The sequence below is a fragment of the Castor canadensis genome, chromosome 3 (assembly GCF_047511655.1).
Source record: "Castor canadensis chromosome 3, mCasCan1.hap1v2, whole genome shotgun sequence".
NCBI lineage: Eukaryota > Metazoa > Chordata > Mammalia > Rodentia > Castoridae > Castor > Castor canadensis.
The window spans coordinates 40284566-40305513 of record NC_133388.1 but is presented as its reverse complement, the minus strand read 5'-3'; the positions used below and the strand labels follow the sequence as shown (position 1 = coordinate 40305513).

At 35.5% G+C, this 20948-nt stretch overlaps 1 protein-coding gene across 8 annotated transcripts in view; it reads left to right on the top strand.

The window, feature by feature from the left end:
* Fut8 (fucosyltransferase 8) overlaps positions 1 to 20948 on the top strand; it is a 289757-nt gene that overhangs the window by 265401 nt on the left and 3408 nt on the right. For 7 of the 8 annotated variants that reach the window (XM_074067766.1, XM_074067767.1, XM_074067768.1 and 4 more), the window contains 3 exons: positions 3160 to 3406; positions 4979 to 5155; positions 14739 to 14889. In XM_074067766.1, coding sequence (XP_073923867.1) covers positions 3160 to 3406; positions 4979 to 5155; positions 14739 to 14889 — 575 coding nt within the window. Of the gene's footprint in view, positions 1 to 3159; positions 3407 to 4978; positions 5156 to 14738; positions 14890 to 20322; positions 20399 to 20948 lie in introns of all 8 variants that reach the window. The other variant, XM_074067771.1, reaches the window with a different exon arrangement.

Here is a 20948-nt window from a genome sequence, read left to right as displayed (position 1 = left end):
TACTGCTGCAACCAGTGGCTCCCATAGCCCATGCAGTAGCACCTCCATTTGCCCTCTAAAACTGCTTTGAGAGAGAGAAAGGGAAAGAAAACGGGGGCTGGGGGGGGGGGTGCCAAGAAACCCAGCCAGAGGCATTCCTAATTGTCCCTAGCTACGTGGTTAGAGATATTACAGTATGATCTCCCACAGCACAATTACTATACCCAAAAGAAAAGACAGGGAGGGGAGGGGGTTAAGGGTTAGTGAGGAAGAAGGGAAAGCGTGTTGCAGTTTAAGGCTGCCTGGCCTACCCCATTCCCTGTGAGCCCCAAGCCATGGGGGAGCATGCACTGGGTAGACAGGCAGGCCCACCTGTTGGGCGGACAACACTGGGTCCCGACCTAGTACTTTTCCTGAAGACAGAGTTCAGCCCATTCCCTTGGCAGAAGGAAAAATAGTGAAAAGAATGAGAGTGACCCTCTAAAGTCGGGGACCTCACCATGAGTCTCCTGGCTAGTCTCGCCAAATGTTGGTGGCAAAATGGTGTTTTCACAAGACCCTGGTTCTTGCGTTCCACCATGGAAGAATCCAAGCAGAACACCTGGGTATAAATGGGGTTTATTAAAACTTAGGAAAGGAAATACAAAGAGAGCATGGTGGGGTGCAGGTGGAGTCCGGCAGCAGAGAGTGCAGTGCTTTTCTTTTTCAGGTGCTTTTCAAACCTACAGGAACCCATGGGGAGGGCAGATCCAGGAGCTTCCCACCCAATAATGAACAAGTAGGGAGGGAAATAGGTGGTTCCCAGCCAAGTGAGGGTGATCTGGGCCATTCCTGGGCAACCTACATGAACCCCAAATGTTTCCTACTTCTAGCCTGCCTCACCAGCTACCTAGGAAAAAGGAGCACTTAACTAAAGGGATGTTTAACCCTCTCTCCACCATGCTTTTTCACCTGGTATAAGTACCCCTAATGTTAGAACACTAAGTGTACCTCTTTTCATGTGCTGGAACCCATGTGTCTTTTGTTTTGCTTTGCTTCGATGATAAACTCCAGTGGTTTCTACTTGAACCTGTTATAGCTGCATTTAAAATGGAGCTCACTCTTTCCCCTCACATGCTTAATGATACTCCTTCATCTGATAAAGGTATCCAGTTCTTTCTTAACTGGCACCCTAGATGAACTGCAATACTAATGGCAAAAAAATTTATATTGCCATTTATTCATGTACTAAATGTCATAGTTCAAGGATTTTTCTCTCAGAATCTTGAAATGATTTTTACATATTAGAGAAAGAGAATTTTAACCAGATGTTTTTAATTCTTATATTAAGCTGACTTTTTTGTTTTATTTAATTTTTGTTTTTTGAGACAGGGTCTCATGATGTATCCCATAGTAAAGCCTCATCCTCCTAAGTGCTGGAATTACAGGCATGTACTCACCACATTTGGCTTTAAGGTGACTTTATGATAATTATGCAGTTAGTTTTATTGACTGCATTCCAAATCATTCTAAAATAATTTGCATACAGAAATGGTGAATATATTTTTAATATATTCTAGGTTTATTCTGTACAAGTGTATTCTTTCATTAATGGTCCAGTGATTGTAATTCTCATTCATTATGTACAATGACAACATCTTTGCTGGAGTTATTTTGTATGTTCAGGCTAATATTTTCTGTATTATAAAATTACTTGATACATTTTACATTAGTAAAATCTCTCTGCCTGCTAGCTTTCTGTTTTCAATTTATTACTATGTGGTTTTTAATATGTAAAATAAACTCTGGGAGTCGTGGCTTTCACTTTTTGGTCTATTACATTATAAATTTGGTAGAACATCAGTAACATTAATGACATATAGAAGATAAATTCTGAAAGTGATCATCTGTGAAGATTTATCATCTAATCTCTGAGCTTTTAATTAATATCTAGGTAAATAAGCAACACAGTTTCTATTATTGCCATAATTGAGAATATGATAGGTCTGTTTTCATCAAGAAAAAATAAAGGCTTTAGAATTGCCTGTTTTTTTTCCTTCAAAAGATAAGGATTTTTGGCTTATAATTAGAATTTTTAGGCAGTCCCAGAGTCACTGTGCTGTCATGAAGGTAATGCAAAACCCATTTGCTATAATAGCAATCTAGAATTTTAAGGAGACTTCATAGTCTAATTCCAAAACAATAATAACAACAACAACAACAAAACATTTAACTTTGGTAGCTGGCTATGTCTACTGGCAATATGGCTATTCTCTGATTAATACTTTTGAGTTCTGCATATCATCCTTACTTGAAATGTAAAGTATAATATGCCAGCTTGATAAAAAAAAATTTTTTTAAGGCCATGGCCTTGAAAGGTAGACCTACTGCACATGAAATTCAGTTCTCTTGCTTTTGCTCTGGTACCTTGGGCAAGCTATTTAACTTCCTCTGTAAAGTGAAACTATAACACTTCTTTAGAACTGCTATTGTTACAGGCTGATGGTCTCAGAAGACTGGTCAAAAGATTTCAGGTTCTTGCTCCCTGTGAAAGAAGAATTGTGGCAGGACTAGAAAATGTAATGAAAGTGATAGTAAAGTTCATCGAAGGTGGGAGGAAGGCACCACAAGGAAGGCTCCAGGCAGATGGCTTAGAAGCTCTGATCTTTGTTTTAAAGGTCCTTTACAATTTGAAAGGGCAAACAATAGGAAAAATCTGGGCAGTCTTTGCAGGATGGGCCAGGGAAATTGACAGGTTTGATTGGCAAGGTTTGTCATACAGCATGGGGCACTCCACACATGCACTTATGCTAACTCTCATATTTTAATTGCCTGTATGAGGTGCGATCAATATTCATGTTTTAAGCAGAGGGCTTTTACCTGAAGGTAATCAAGAGTGAATTCCCCAAGGCTTCCTGAAACTGCAAAGGCTTTACAATTGAAGAGGATTCTATAACTACTAAGACATTACAATTGAAAAGACATTTACAACTGCAAAGGATGGCATTGGACTGAGAAAAGGAACTGAGCATGAAATACTGAAAGGAATCTCATAGCACCAGAGTCCCATGGTGATTTTTCCCTTTTCCTATTACTGGCCTGCCTCATTATGAGGATGAAAGCACCAAAAGTGAGTTCTTGTTGCATGGTAGACATATTAGAAATGTAGTTTAGTGATAATATATTTTGATATTCTGTCAGGTGAAGTAAAGGACAAAAATGTTCAAGTGGTCGAGCTCCCTATTGTAGACAGTCTTCATCCTCGTCCTCCTTATTTACCCTTGGCTGTACCAGAAGACCTCGCTGATCGACTCTTAAGAGTCCATGGTGATCCTGCAGTGTGGTGGGTGTCTCAGTTTGTCAAATACTTGATACGCCCACAACCTTGGCTGGAAAAGGAAATAGAAGAGGCCACTAAGAAGCTTGGCTTCAAACATCCAGTTATTGGGTAAGAATCTGATTTTTTTTTCCTCAAACAGTGATATATAATAACAGGGTTATATATGTACACCTTGTACTGTGAACTTTACAATACATAGTTTAATTTTTATAGTCCCACCAAAGAACAGAGGTTCCAGATTTCACTGAAGAGCACAGAGAGATTTCTTCCTTTGTTCACTCATAACAGCTGAGAAAATTGCTTATGTGCTCTTCTACTATATCAAATGCTCCTCTTCCTTTGACTTTTTCTTCTATTATTATATATCTCCTTTGTTTTTATTTTCATATTTCCCGCTCCACATCTTTCTTTGTGTCTTAATCCTTATGTGTAGAGAAGTTACTGATCCCTGTTCTAAATATTAGAGCTAAAGAAAGTATGTGGTGAAATCAGAGTATTATTAAATAGTGTTCATCTCATGAAACTTCTTTTTGAAATTCAGTAGAACCATTCCTTCTGGTCCCACTTCTATAGAGCATGCTGAACAATTCCAATTTCCCAAGAGAAGCAGTGATTAAGAAGAATGTGGGAAAGGAAAGATGACAGAATAGGTTTTCCTGTGATCATATCCACATCTGGACTATGATCTGAAATGCAAAGGAAAGAATAGTCACTAATAGGGCAGTATAACTCCAGTGAAATCAAATCTTCACTCCATATAAGTAATGCAGACCTGGTCTTTGGCTTGACCTAAGGCCTGTGAGATGGAAAAGGAAGCAAATCTATCATTTTCCTTTTTCCACATATGAATAATGGTTTAGTAATTGGGGATGGGAGGCAGATTTAAGGAATCTAAATTGTGAAAGCAACCTCTGTTGTTCTTATTTCCATTAAAATCACTTTGGAATAATTAAGATGGAAGAAGAAGATTGTGAAAGTCAGTTCAATGCAAGACAATCTAAATCTGTGTCCCCCTAATTTACAATTTTAGGGCTTTCCTTAAATAGGACAGATGAGATCTTTATCTGCTTTCATTTGATAGAGTGAAAGAGAAAGGAAATTCATTATAAACATAGCAAAAGAACATAAAATTATAAAAAATCTTTTAAAGGTTTGCCTGCCTTAACTGTACTGTAGGAAAGATCCATGTAGTATTTTCCTTGGACAACTTGAAATTCTACAGGCTAGCCATTATAATAAATCTACAGGATACAGTAAAGAAAAAAAATCTTGGCATCAGAACATTGCAAATAGTATCTTTAATGTTCTGTAATAACAACTGTGATTGCTGGTATCATTTTGGTCTCAAAACCTTGAAACTTAAATCCTTTCTTTCTGGACAGTTGGTGGGTACTTTGCTGCCTACTTTCCATTTATTCCTAGTATGCCAATTACTTTCGCTATAAGAAAGCATTCTTCAAAAGCTTTATTTTCTTATTCCCTGTGTATTGCTTAAACATGCAAATATGTTAAAATACATGTGAGGTTTTTTTAATATTCTGTTTTTTTCTAATGGTGAAAATGAAAGAAAAATTGGTTTAAAATGCCCATAATGCCACCATAACTAGGGGTATAAATTGAGTAATCCCAAAGTTCCAGTGGATCAGTACATTTTCAGCAGAATCTCAATTTCTCTCCCAGAGTCCATGTCAGACGCACAGACAAAGTGGGAACAGAAGCAGCCTTCCATCCCATTGAGGAGTACATGGTACACGTTGAAGAACATTTCCAGCTTCTTGCTCGCAGAATGCAAGTGGATAAGAAAAGAGTATATTTGGCCACCGACGACCCTTCTTTATTAAAGGAGGCAAAAGCAAAGTAAGTTAGTCCAAACAGTGGTTCCAGAGTGGGACTCTCTTTTAGTTAAAAAGAATTCTTAATTCTCATGACCTATTATTCTTGTTATAATATTGCTAATTATTGAGGGCTTTTTAATTCAGATAACTGCATATTTGTATAATTATTAATCTAACCAAAGCATACTTTATTAGCCATATCTGATGCCATGCAATAAGAAATCCAGTATGAAGTAGACCACTGACTTGTACAGCATCACCAGTGGTCATCATTAAATATCATTACCCTACTTTTTGGTAGCAAAATCTGTTAGTCTATTAAAGTTACCATACAAAATATCATAAACTGAGCAGCTTAAATTACAGATATTTATCTGTCACTGTTCTGGAGGTGGGAAGTCCAAGATCAAGGTGCTAGTTCTGAAACATTTTTCCTTGGCTTATAAGCAACCACCATCTTCTTGGTATGTGCCAGAAAGAGATAACAAACTCTCTGATGTCTGTCTTCTTGTAAGAACACTAATCCCATCATAAGGGTCCCAGCTTCATGAATTTATCTAACCCTAATTACCTCCCAAAGAACAAATACTATCACACAGAGTTAGGGATTAAACAGCTTTGTGGGGAGGGATATAAATATTTAGTCCATAACAACATCAACCAACTATACAAAACTGCTAGCAATAAAACACACCAGAAGCTTGCCCTTTTGATCTCAGTATCTTCAGTAACACATGTATATATAAAGTGCTTGTGTCTTACAAAATTTTATGAAATTTAGAAGTTAAAAGTAAAGAATGAAAAGATAGATTTTATAAGAGGAGAAATGCAATCTACTAGTTTGAATTGAACAGTAACCACCATTTTTTGAGCCTGCCTATATTTCACGCACTCTGCTAGATGCTGAGGGTTCCATCATAAGCAAAGTACTCCCAGCTCTTTTCCAACATAATGAGAGAAAAGACAATTATACTACAATGTAAGTAATGCTACAATAGGATTCACATGAGGTATAAGAGAATGCATAGACAAAACAATAATCAGAATTGGAAATTTCTTATCATAGGATCTGGGCGAACCTATCAATAAATTAAAATACTAAAGTCATTCTTACAGCTATGTTTACTGCTAAGCGGATACTTTGCCTCACCACTTGTCTTTCAGCTGAGGAAGATATCTACTTCATTGCAAAATTTAATAAATACGTAAGTATTGAATTGAATATACGCAAAAGTAGGAAGCAAGGAAGGAGAAAATTGTAATTTTAGCTCTCTGCTCAGATACATCTCCTCCAGTAATCATCCCTAAACTTTTGACTGGGTTGTCTTCTTCTTTTACACATTCCTCTGTGGTAGCACTTGTTTACTTCTGTCTCCCTTACTAGATTGTATACAGTAAGTTCATCTTATTTGAAAATTTATTACACACAGTTTTGATTTAAAAAATGGTCAAAAAATAATAAATAAATATCAAAAGAAACTTCAAAAGCAAAATTTTTAATTCCCACATGTATTTCACAGCTCTGTGGAGAAGCTCACAGTCAATTCCATGTTATAGTCAGTTGTGTTTAAATCGTGTGATATGCTGAATGTTTTCCTGCCCTTAATTTTGTGATAACATGCATTCCAAAAAGCAAATGGTGTCCCAAAAGTAAGATAAAAGTTATAATAATCCTTCCAAGCCAAAAAGGACAGATAATGTGCATAATTGAAATAGTAAAGTGGAAATTTTAGATTTGTTGAAAGGCAGCATGTTTTTAGCAAAAGGTGGGTGGTATTATGTAGGAAAAATGAATTAAGCATTCACAGTATTTGAGATAGAGCATAAAATAAGGTCTAATTTTTGGTGAGTGGTATTAATATGTACAACAGTGATTTTTGTGACAGAAATATACCCTATTGCATGTAGGTCTCAAGTCATGGATGCTCAGACCTATTATACATACAGTGTAAGTAAATATTAGTGATTTTAGAGTACTAAACTCTATGCATCCTAAGCATTTGCAGTAGTGGTCTCCTTGGAACCACATAATTGCAGATACCAAGGGCCTACTGTATACTTTGGACCTAATACCTAGCTCTAACACATATCTGGTAAATACTGAAATCATTTACTTGGCTATTTAATGGACTACTTTGTCCATTTTTTTCTGTCACAAATGGAATGGAAAAAAGAAACAAATTTAGAATAAGGCCTATGATACAGATATTTTCCAAGTTCTCAAGCACACACACACACACACACACAACACACGCCCGTGCACACCCTCCCCCCCAAAGAAGTAATGTAAGACTTAGGAATTAAATAAACATTTGGGAACAAAACACAAAAAATTTTCATCAAGCTTTTCAAATTAATATTCAGATATGTTAGAAGCAAAGTAGAAATAGTTCTACTTTGTTCCATCATTTTAAAATACCAGATCAAATTTGTAGCTTGGTTTCAGAAAAGGATACTACCTACTTTTTTCTACTCTTTCACTTATTCTTGAATGTATCACAAGCTTTTTTTTTGATTGTTAAAATAATTTATGTTCACTAGAAAATGTAGAATTTGATAAATACACAAACACGGAAAAAATATTACCTATAATCCCATTATTCAGGGGCAACAACTGTTCCTTATAGTCATGTATGTCATCACATTTTTAATAGTTGGTTATATGCTACATAATTTGAACTCTTTTTACTTAATAAAGCATTTGGTCCATTTTCTCAGGTCACTTTGAAAGTTATTTATTTAGGATTAATAAATAATTGTGTATGTTTATGGGGCACAATGTGATATTTTGAGCCATTCTAGCAGGTTTGAGGTGATAGCTCATGGTTTTAATTTGCATTTTCCTAATGATTAGAGATACTGAGCATTTGTTCATACACTTGTTGGGCATTTATACCTCTTCTTTTCAGAAATGTCTGTTCAGATCCCTCCCCTATTTTTAATTAGGTTATTTGTTTTCTTACTTTTGAGTGTTTGAGTTCCTTATATATTTTGGAGAATAGCCCCATATCATATGTATGGTTTGCAAATATTTTTCCCAGTCTCTGAGTTGTCTCTTCACTCTTTTTAATTGTTTTCTTTTATCATTGTTGTTGTTGTTGTACTGGGGGTACGTTGTGGCATTTACAAAAGTTCTTATAACATATTATAGTTGAATTCTCCCTCTCCATCATTCTCCTTTATCTCCCTTCCCCCATTCCTGGAATAGCTTCAACATGTCTCATTTTTCCATTTTCATACCTGAGTACATAATATTTCCACTACATTCACCCTCTTATACCCTTTTCTTTATATCTTCCCCCGCCTACTGGTACCAATCCCTGAGATAGGACCTGTTTTGTATTCCTGTTCTATGTTTTTGAAAAAAAAAAAAAGACATTTGTTTAAGATAGCTATACAGAGTGTTTCATTGTGACATTTCCATGTATATATGTATTACAACCCAAATTGTTTCATTCCTTTCTGTTTTCTTCCTTTCTACCTTAGTCCTTGTCTCATGGTGATTTCAACAGGTTTAAAAATTCTGTATTCATTCTTGTAAAAGTACATCAACCGTTTTCACCTTCTTTGTTGTACAGAAGCATTTTACGCTTATATAATCCTATTTGTCTATTTTTGCTTTTGCTCCTGTGGTTTTGGAGTCCTATCTAAGAAATCATTGCCTAGATTGATTTTGTGGGACTTTTCTACTTATGTTTTGTTCTAGTAGTTTTATAATTTCTGATCTTATGTTTAAGTCTTTGAGCCATTTTGAATTGTTTTCTGTATGTGTTGTGAAGTAAAGGTCCATTTTCATTCTTCTGCATGTGGGTATCCAGTTTTCTCAATGCCATTTATTAGACAAACTGTTCTTTCTGTCTTTTATTCTGGGCACTGTTGGCAAAAATCAAAAGACATTACAGTTTGGTTTATTTCTGGGTTTTCTTTCCTGTTCTACTGATCAGTTTGTGTGTATTTATGGTATAACTATGCTGCTTTATAAGTTATTTTGAAACCAGGGAGTCTGATTCCTCCAGCTTCATTGGGGGGGAGGGGCAGGGGTTCAAGATTGCTTTAGTTATTTGAGGTCTAGTTTGGTTCTATACAAATTTAGGTTGTTTCTATTTTTGTGAAAAATAACATTGGAATTTTGATTGAAATTGTGCTTAATCTGTATATCACTTTAAGTGGTATGAACTTTTTCACAATATTAATTGCAATCCATTAATATGGCTAACTTTCCATTTATTTGCTTTGATTTCTTTTATCAATGCTTTTACAGTTTTCGGTTACATCTTCCACCTCCTTGGTTAAATTGACTCTTAAGTTTCTTATTTTATTGGACACTATTATAAATGGGATTACTTTCTTAATTTCTTTTCAGATAGTTTGCTCTTAGTGTATAGAAATGTTACTGATTTTTATATTTTGACTTTGTAACCTGCAGATTTACTGAATTTTATCATTTATAACACTTTAGTGTAGTTTTTAGGGTTTTCTATATATAAGATCATGTCATCAGCAAACAGAAACAACTTACTTCTTCCTTTCCTATATAGATGCCTTTTATTTCTTTTTCTTACCTAACTATTGGCAAGAATGGATATCCTTGTTCTTTGATTGATTGATTGATTGATTGATGAGACGGGTCTCTCAATATAGCCCCAGCTGGCCTCAAACTCAGAATCCTCCTGTCTCAGCCTCTTTTCTTGTTCTTAATCTTAAAGGAAAAGCTTTCATCTTCTTACTGTTGAATATGATGTGATCTGTGGGCTTATCATATCACATTTATTGTTTTGAGATATATTCCTTCTATATTTTTGAAAGTTTTTTTATGATGAACAGATACTGAATTTTGTTAAATGCTTTTTCCTTATCAATTGTGGTTTCTTCAATTTTTTTATCTTCATTCTTATTATGGTATATCACATTTATTGATTTATATATGTTGAACCATCTTGCATCCCTAGGATAAATCCTAGGTGGTAAATCATGTTGAATAATCTTTTTAATGTGCTGTTGAATTTGGTTTGCTATTACTTTGTGGAAGATTTTTGCATCTGTGTTCATCAGGAATATTTGTCTATAATTTTCTTTTCTTATAATATCCTTCTCTGGCTTTGGTATCAGGGTAATGTAGCCTCATAGAATATTTCAAAATATTGCTGGGCATGGTGGCACACACCTGTGATTCCAGCATTAAGAGACTAAGGCAGGAGGATCCTGAGTTCAAGACCAGCTTGTGTTACATTGCAAGATCCTGTCTCAAAAAAAAAAACATGGCCAGATATGGTGGTACACACCTGTAATCCTAGTTACTTAGGACATGGATATCAGGAGAAAAGTTAGCAAGACCCCAACTCAACCAATAAGCTGGATGTGGTGGTGTATGCCTGTGGTCCCAGCTACATGGGAGACATAGTGATGAGAATAGAGGTCCAAGACTAACCCTGAGCAAAATGTGAGACCATATCCAAAAAACAACTAAAAGCAAAAGGCCTGGGGATGTGGCTCAAGTGGTAGAGCACTTGCCTAACAAGCACAAAATCCTTAGTTCAAACCTCAGTACTACAAAATAAACAAATAAGCAAAACTTTGGAAATATTCTTTCCTCTTCAGTTTTTGGGACAAATTTGAAAAGATTGTAATTAGTTCCTTAAGTATTTGCTAGAATTCAGCAGTGGATTCCTGATATTATTGTATTTGAATGTTTCTCCCTCCTGATCTATTTTACTTTGTGTATTTAGGTGCTCTGATATTGTTATAATCCTTAAGAATTGACCCCTTTACCATTATATATCAGGGTTTTTCTTCTTTGTTTTACAGTTTTTGACTTAAAGTTTATTTTGTCTGATGTAAGTATATGTATTGCCTCTTTCTTTAAGATTCCACTTGCATGGAATATCTTTTTCTATCCCTTTGCTTTCATTTTTTTATTTGTGTCTGAGAGAAGTATCAAAATCTTTTTTAATGACTGTCTATCCACTGTATGGATCTGCTATAGCTTACTTGACCAAGTGTTCTCCCACTATTGGACAGTTAGGTTATTTCCTTTTTTTTTTTTTTGCTATTATAAATAATGATACTAAGTATGCCTAAAATATCTACATTATCTCCTCAAACTGGACTTTGAACTGTTTAGATGAAAGGACATAAACATTTTATAGCATTGACCCAATACCACAGCATGACATTTTTATATGAAGCAATCCTTATAGGCCAGTTCATTTTAATTTTCTAAGTCATTTCTGATATTCTTAGGAATTTGAATGCTGTTTCTGTCCTTCATTTTTTTCTTAATGTTTTTCCACTTTGAATTAACTGTACCTTAAACCTCACAATTGGTTTTGATTCCTAAGCAAATTATAAAACTTCTGTTATTGTTTTAGGAGACCAAAATCATGAATCAGTCTTGGAGTAGTCATACTTTGTCCAAAGTAATCATTGTTAAGACTTTCCTTTTTCAAGAAGGGGAAGAGGTGAAGAATTAAATGATGCATGGAACTTCACACAGTAGGAGGAGAAGCCATTTTCTGGGTAGCTTATCCTTTGAAAAAGGAGTCAGGATTAGCTTTATATATATGGCTTCTATGTGAAGATGTATACTTGATCCTTTGCTGCTTGGTATTATACCTCACGTTGCTCTAGATTAAGACTGAATTCATGCCTGAGGTCTTAGCACCAGTATCCCAGTGACTGTAGCAGCCATTGTTAATGTACTGATTAATATCTGTGTTAAGTAATTCACTATTAGTGTTTAAATCATAGAATTGTTGACAGTCAAAGAAATAAGAACTACTAAACTTGCCTGACCAACATTGTTTTCTATGATAGTGGTTATTAGGGGGAAAGGTGAAGCGCGAAGATAAATAAACCCTTAATGATCACCCATAGGGCTGGGTATGGTGATACACAGCTGTACTACCAACTACTTGGGTCATGTAGATAGGAGGCTAGAGGTCCAAGGTCAGCCCTATAAGACTCTATCCAGAAAATAACTAAAAGCAAAAAAGGACTAGGAGTGCTGCTCAAATGGTGGAGTGCCTGCCTAGCAAGCAGGAGGCCCTGAGTTCAAACCCCAATACCTCAAAAATTAATTAATTAATTAATTAAACAAACAAAATAAAGTCTCCCAGATAGCTGGGGTGTGGTGGTACATGTCTATAATCCCAGCACTTGGGAGGCAGGGGCAGGAGTATTGAGAGTAAAAGGCCAGTCTGACCTACATCATGAGCAACCCTGTCTAAAAAAAGCAAACAAAATAGTTCCCAAAGTATTTACATATTTAGTTTGTTCTTTGTCAAAAATGCTAGATGAGCCCTTCCTAACATTAGATACATTGAAATGAATAGAGGCAAGGAAAAAAATGTTTAAAAGTTTTTGTAAAGTGTTTGGTTCTCCCTCAGTCTGGAGAAGGAGCTCAGGAATAAAGTTTGATACTGGTTTATAACTGAAAGCTAGTCCTTTAATGAATGATATAAAAATAAGATTTTACAAGGTAGAGACAGAAAAAAATCATTACCAATCTCAGAGCCTCAAGATAGAAGAATTCCACTACAGACAGACTTGAGAGCAAAAGACAATAAGTATATTTGTGCACAAAGTTCCACACTCTTTATTGGACACGCAAAAATCTCCTTCTCCCATTATTTGCTTTTGTTTTTGTTTGTTTTATCCACTCTCAGTATCCTTCATGAAGCTATATAGGAAAAATCCTGAGAAACTTCAGTACCCTTTATGCTTTGTTCCAGAGGGGCCCTTTAATTGGGTATTAAGAAAGCCCAGGAATGGTAGTGTCACTTCTCAGAAATTTCCTCTTTGTTTCACTGAGTACCCAACCATGCTCAAAGATAAAACCTGAAGTGGTTTTGTCACTTCACTTCTCTTCCACCCTCCAGCATTTTCAAATTTTCTGCTCAATGCCTGGTATATAGCTTCATAGGCATCATACTAAAAGTGTTTCAAGTTGTTTTCTTTTTAGAACAAATGTGACATTTTCTTCATCTCCATGATTCTGAGTTGAGGAGGGCAAAATGTCAAAAACAGTAAGGCCAAATAGATTTGAACATTGAAGCTCCTTGGTAGCCCTGAAATGATAAAAAATCTGAAATACATGTTAGTGGATTAGGATAAAGTCCCAGACTTGTCCACATATTTATTCACACAGCATTGTGCATACTACTAGGTAGTATGATGTTAAAAAAAAAAAAAAGCAAGATCCTAAATTTTAGAGACTATTGTTTGGAAGACAGACATGTAAACTGACTCCTAATGTTTTTAGAGTTTCTAAATAGACTGTTATTCTTTCAGGAAATACTCATTAATCCTCTTTTATATTCCTGATTCTCTGAGAATAATAATACAGCAAACAGCAGATGAAATGCCTCTCTTTGTAGAGTTTATATTCTAGTTAAGGATGATGGAGGCTGGGAATGAATGTAGAAAATGAACAAACCATAAATAGATGTCAAATGACAAGAAGAATCATGAAGAAAAATTAAGCAGGTAAAAGGTATAGAGATTTCTGGTCATCCTTTCTGATGAGGTGATATTGAGCAGACATCTAAAGTAAGGAATACAATTAAGTGGATGTTTGGGGAGCACTGTTTAATCATCACAACTAATATTTACTGAACACTTTATGTTCCTTAATGTACTACATCTTACAAATTATCTAAGGTATATGTAATTATTATCTCCTTTTCATGTAATTGATCAAGGTTTGCAGCCTAACTCTGAAGATATACCTCATGCACTAAGACAATGATTCCATTCTATGCTACAGTACAGTTAAACCTCTAATTCAGAGTGGAATCATTTGAACCTGTGGTAGACTTTTTAAAGACAACCTATCTTAACATTTTTAAACACATATCCTATCTCAAGTAAGAGATACCAACATATTATTTGGTGGGCATTTACAAAAAATTTGGTTTCATAAATGCATTAGAATAGCCTTTCCATTATCATTATTGGTTCTTCAAAAACAATGAAAGAATAGACTGCTAGTTCTCACAAACTTTTTTAAATATTCACTTCTTAATTTCCTGATATTATTAACTTGTAATACGAATGAAAAAGAGATTTATAAAGTTTACTCAAATCTATGTTATCACAAATTATAAAGAAATTTTATATTCTGAACAAAAAGGTCAATTATCATATATGAAAACAACTTGAAGAAACGCTTAAAAGGGCACTCATTACAAAGAGAATAAGGAGCGTTCAGTTTTCCACTCTTTTATGAATTGATAAAGGACATTTCGATGTGTGTGTGTTTTATATGCTATGCCAATAATATATTTTTGGAGACTGTGTAGCCCAAGGTAGCCTCAAACTCACCATCTTCCTGCCTCAGCCTTCCTGGGTGCTAGGATTATAGATGTGTGCCACCATGCCTGATATAGGTGTGTGCCACCTCCAATAATATTTATTCTACAACATAGTCTACAATGGTTTCTGGCCCACTGATGGATTCAAAGATGCCTTATTAACTACTCTATTAACTGCATAATTAAAACTCTTTACTGTTACAAAGAGAGGAGCTCTTGATCAAAGGAGTAGTCTCCTTCCCAATGGGATACTGTGATTTCAGTAACCCTATACAAATTTACTTCTTTTTTCAGATACCCCAATTATGAATTTATTAGTGATAACTCTATCTCCTGGTCAGCTGGACTACACAATCGATACACAGAAAATTCACTTCGGGGTGTGATTCTGGATATACATTTTCTCTCCCAGGCAGACTTCCTAGTGTGTACTTTTTCATCCCAGGTAAGTAGCAGTAGGGCTACTTTTTCATTTAAAAAATACTTTTGGTCATATCAGGAAAATTATTATTTGTGTGTCTGTGTATTTTTAATGTTAGCATGACTCAGGTATTTTTTGTGTGAAAGAATGAAGAGAGTTCTTAAAATAACTATTCGAGCACATTGAATATTTAGTTGTGTGCAAGCAGTGGTTGAATACATCTCCACTGAAGCCAGTTATTGGAGTCAGTTAAAGCACTTAGCTTGTTCACGACATTTAACAGAAACAGCAAGTAAACTAACTTACTTAATACTTTTCTGATTTTGCATGTAGTCAATCTATAACCAGAAACCATCCATTTCAACAAATCAGTGCCCTGATACTGAGAAACTTAAATGCCCAGTGTTTTGCCTCCTTTGATTGCTTTATAGAAAAGGAGAGTAACGAAATTCCTTTTCCAGTCCTATCATATTTGTGCTAAGCTAGGACCTGTATATTAAATTTAAGCCATACAATAGCACAATGATTTCTTTAGTTTAATTGTTGCCTGTAATTATAGGTTGTAGATTAGATATATTTTTATGAGGTGCCTAATCAGCCTTCTATGCCCTGTGGAATATAAGTGTAACAATATTTATTGTGAATTTTTTTCTTTCTCATTTATGCACATGTTATTGGTTAGTTCACTTAATCAGGTGTTGATTGTTTGTGCTCAAAGTTAGAATAGGTGCCAAGAGGATTTCAAAGGTGATTGAAAATATAGTCTTCATTCAGAGTCAAAGTACTCACATGAAACAACTAGAAAATAATTACCAAAAAGTTTAAGTCAGGTAAAATAAGTGTATGTGTAGATGCTGAAAAAGAAGCATAGAAAAGAAAACGTGAAAGAGAAAAGCAACATCATTACCGTGGGGGAAGGATTTCATAGAGAATAAAGAAGCAGACAATTTTTTATTATACGACAATGCACAGTATCGTAATGGGATGGTGATAGGATTTTTTTGGTCAAGGTCTCACTATATAACCCAAGCTAGCTTTATATTTGCAATTCTCCTACCTCAGTCTTCTGAGTACTGGAATTCAGGGGTGCACCACTATGCCCAGCATTTGATGTGATTTTTAGAAAGATACAGGCAAAGACTACAAGATTTTTCAATGCGGAATAAGAGTACAACTTACTACCCAAAGACAGCTCCACAAAATAGGAGACACATAGCAGCAATCCTAATCAAAAGGGAACATTTCCTTGGCCTTCAGTTTCCCATGAAGGCATCTATTGTTGCTGTTTCTCCCTAATTGGGATAAAGATTCTGTCTTTGAGGAGCTCCTTTTCCTTTTTGCTAGCAGGAGGTTAGGGGTGTATATTTACTTGATCTCTCCCAACTGTTTTTAAGAATCCAGCTATATATCTACATGACCAACAGGTACATGTAGCCAAAATTGAAATTGCTTGAAAAATGCCCCAGAAATGGCTCGTTATCATCACCAGCAGGACATGAGGAAAAGTCACTGATGGGATCAAAATGCCACACCATTAACATTACTGGGCAGAGAATAAAAATGAGACACATGGGCTCTGTAGGCAACGATCTGGATTTAAGTCAATCTCTGACTACTTAGTGACTATGTGGCTTTGAACAAATTAAATAGATTACTTAGCCTATCTCTATTGTTAGTGTTTTGTATTTTTTTCCACTAAAAATGGTAATAATTACAATAGTGCCTGCTGCATAGTTTTTGTAAGAACTGAAGTTATTACATATAAAGCAACAAGGGTAGTATTTAGCAATATATTAAACATAGCAGCTGTTCTTATTACATATATATAAGAATAGTCATAGGGATCTTTGCCTGTTAGACTGTACGTATTAATTTTATCAGTTCTTCTTTACATGGCTCCATTTTAGATTTTATGCTCTCACATTTTAGAAAGAGCATGAAACATGCTAGTAAAGGAATCCATTACCTTTGTTTGTGATGAGGAATAATGCTTAAGGCCCATCCAGTCATAGGGACCATATAAAATTCTTCATAAAGAAAAGTAACCAAGCCAGGGCCGTGTGGCTCACACCTATAATCCTAGCTACTTGGGAGGCAAAGACCAGGAGGATCACAGTTCAGAGCCAGTCCAGGCAAATTGTTCATGAAACCCTATCTTTAAAATACCCAACACAAAAATGAACTGGCAGAGTGACTCAAGTGGTAGAGTGCCTGCTTTGTAAGTAAGAGGTCCTAAGTTCAAACCCCAGTACTGTCAAAAAAGAAAGAAAAACAGTAATATTCAGCATATTAATCTCCCTTTGCCAGTGCACCACCTAAGCTTCATTTTATTTAGCTTGCTGAACAATAACATTGCCATATAAAGCAACTTGTCAGAAACAAAAGTTCATTATCAAATAGTGAGTGATAAGTAATAACATTTTCTATGACTAATGCAAGTAAACTTGCATATGTGTCTGAAATTAATCTTCGGACTTTTCCTGTGTGTGCCATAGGCATACGAAAAACTAAAGCTATTTTACATTCAGGAAAGTGACAAAAGATAAAACACCATGAACCAAATTTCAATCTAAAAAAAAACATGGACTCTCAACTTTCCTTAATGATAACCTCATATTCTAAAAGATGAAGTTTAATATATTCTTTACAATGCTTTGACCATCCTTAAGTCATTTTACTTATGTACATTTTCTATCTCCTATAGAAGCTATCCTTTGAGAAAAAAAATTTTTTTTTTTTTTTTGGCAGCGCTGGGGTTTGAACTCAGGGCCTCATGCTTGCAAGGCAGGTGCTCTACCCACTTGAGCCACTCTTCCAGCCTAAGGAATTTTATACTATATAGCGATGAAAAATAATTGATCTGTTGACCATGAGCTATTTCAGACAATACTAAAATGTAAAAAGAATAAGAAAAATGAAAGACTTGATGTTTGAAAAAAATGCAAGCACATGTCATGGTATCTTCTTTGTTTTGCTTTGTGGTGCTGTAGATTGAACCCAGGGCCTTGCATGCACTAGGCAAGCTGTCTACCACTGAGCTACTTCCCCAACCTGTATCATGGCATCTTAATCCAGATTTCTCATAAGGTTTTAGATCCATCCCCCCTCAATCTCAGAACTTCTGATCTTGATTTTATATCCATAAGCGAGGTCTGGGAGTTATTTCTCCTTAAATGAAAACCCAACAATATAGTTCTACTCTAATTTTTCTAAGTTTTCTGAATCCTTTCATCAAAGCTGTTTGTCAAAGCCAAGTTTTAGCCCCAAAACTTCATAAGTTGAAAAGAACTGTCCTCAAGATTTAATATGAAAATTACAGGCAATATTAGCATTTTCCAAGAGCATCAAGTGAAATTTGAAAGCTATTCGATCACATTCTAAACTATTCTACTAAATACAGTAATCTTGCATGTTACCGGAAAATGTCTCTGCCTAAAGCACCTGTTTTGTCACTTATTTTCGTATTTGATGAAACCATCTTAAATCTGAATCAAAGAAATTATAATTAGAGAAATAAGAGTAATTGGCAGCTCAGTTTTAGATAGGTGAGATATCAAAAAAAGTTCTTGAAAATATTGTTTATCAAATGGTACAACCAAATTTTAGAATTCTGATTTATCAAAACAATTATAATGCTTATTCTAAAGACTTTAACATTATTAAAGTTTACATCACATAATGAGCATTCAACGTTGCTCAGTAGTTCCAGTCACTAAAAATCACCATAGGACAAAATTACTGTTGTTCCCCTGGGACACCTCCCTTTTTGGCATTTACTATAGCACTCTCATGACACTATCTAATTCCAAATCCACACACATCGCAACTGGCCTCATTATACTTTGAATCAGATTTTGGATGGCCTAGAGGGCAAAACTGAGAACTACATTAACTTTTATTTAGATGGATGGTTCTGGATAGGAATTTTCATCAAAATGTAGCTCATGAAACACTAGTAAATAACAGTTGAAAGTACCATGGAGAAAGCACAGGATAAAAGCCCAAGGTGTGAACCCTGTGCCTACTTCCTAGAACATGAGCCCTAGTTTGTGATGTTGAATGCTGCACTGTGTACAGCCTTTATTGCATTAATTTTGGCATTTCTGCAGTATAGCAGAGGCTTGGTTATTCTTTCATTTCTTAGCCAAACTAAGTAGTTTATAGGGAAAGTGCACAGATCTCCCAGCATGACCCAGTGAGGTAAGGACACACTGTCAACTTCCACCAAAAGGAAAACCTCCCACCCTGTCTATTTTGACAAAAACAAGGTCCCGTCTGCTCTGAGAAAGCTTTGGAGGCTCATGCAAACTCAGCTGACTGTTCATTCCTAAGGGATGAATTGGTTTTTTTTAATAGTCATGTCTGTGTTTTAGCCTTTGACAGGATTTTTGCTATTAGCTATTACCATACACTTAGTGATATATAAAAATGATACAGTGTCATGTCAACACAGAATAAAATAAAATATATTACATGTAGCTGTGTTGCATGTTTGTAAACCATAGACTATGCACCTCTCAATCATGCAACCTGGTAAGTACCAAACTTGAGTATTGGCAGCAGCTGCAAGCCTTCATTTACCTGCTACATGATTTGAATTTGTAAAGTCCACAGAAGAAGCCTAGGGTGATTAAATGCAAACATCAGCTCTATATTAATCTTTCTAGCCTTTGCAGTGAATTGATCCATGGTTGACACAAATAGCCATTACTTATTCAGAATTTTGTATGTGGACCTTCAGGATTAAATATCACCCATGGACTTGCATCCCCATTACTGGAGCAATATTCATTCCACAGATATTTATTGAGTACCTACTATGTGTCATCCAGTGTTCCAGGCACTTTACCCAAAGGCAGTTTCATGTGTGCTTGAGCACATACTCTAGAACCAGAAAGAATTCTAATTGTGGCTCTGTCATTCCCTAGTTCCTTTTGAGTTTTTTGGAAATTTACGTAATCTTTCTGATGCTTAGTTTTCTCATCTGTAAAAATAACTCACAGGTTTTTTGTGAGAGTGAAATGAGTTGGGGAAGGGCATACTATTAGAACATATCTGGAATGTAATCTGTGCTCGTTAAGATCAGCTGCTATTATTATGGCCATTATTTTAAGAAATATAAAGAGCCATGCCTGTGTAGGACTGGTATGATTGAAAGGGCCTACAATCTACATTTGCCCAGAATCTCTTATACTGGCCCACTTCAGTGTCTGAAGTTTTACCATTAGTTGTTTCTTTGGTTTAAAAAAAAGCATGTGTATATACCCCAAGGCTAATACATTAATAGCTATTGATACCAAAACATAAAGTAATTATTCAGATTGTCACCAAAAGAAAGCAGGTCCTAGGGTATAGAACAAAGAGCAATACTGTTTTTTAAGAGTAAGACATTGAAGAGTAGAGAGGAGAAACCACATCAGGATACATTGCTAAAGTAAAGATTGTGTTTATCTTAAGAGTAATACAAAGTCCTGCATTGCTGTGTAAGAAGGACTGAAGAGGGAAGGAAGAACCCTGAAAAGAAGACTCTCAGGTTTGCCCAAGACTGTCCTTGGCCTGCGTTATATCTTTTGGTTACAGTATGAACATGGAGAGCAAGATTTGCAAGGGAAAGTATGTTTAGCAATTTCAAGTATATGCTGACTGACTGGATTCAAATCTGAATCTATCACATATTAATAGAGTATCTGAGGAAGATAAATGCTTTATCTTCCCTTTAATACGTGTGAAAGGAGCATAATGATAGACTCTTATGGGAGTGCTGATAGGATTACATTAGATATTACCCCAAAAACAGTATCTGACAGCAAAAGCTTAGTAAATATTAGCCTAAGCCAGGCACAGTGACTCTTTCCTGTAATCTCAGCTACTTGAGAGGTAGAGATGAGAGGAGGATTGGAGTTGGAGGTCAGCCCTGATGATGGGAGGAAGTTAGGAAGACCCATCTCAACAAATAAGGTGGACATGGTAGTAAATGCCTACTTTATCCCAATATGTGGAAAGCATAGGTAGGAGGATTGAGTTCCAAGGCCAACCTTGGATAAAAAGCAAGTCCCCATCTGAAAATAACCTAAAAGCAAAAA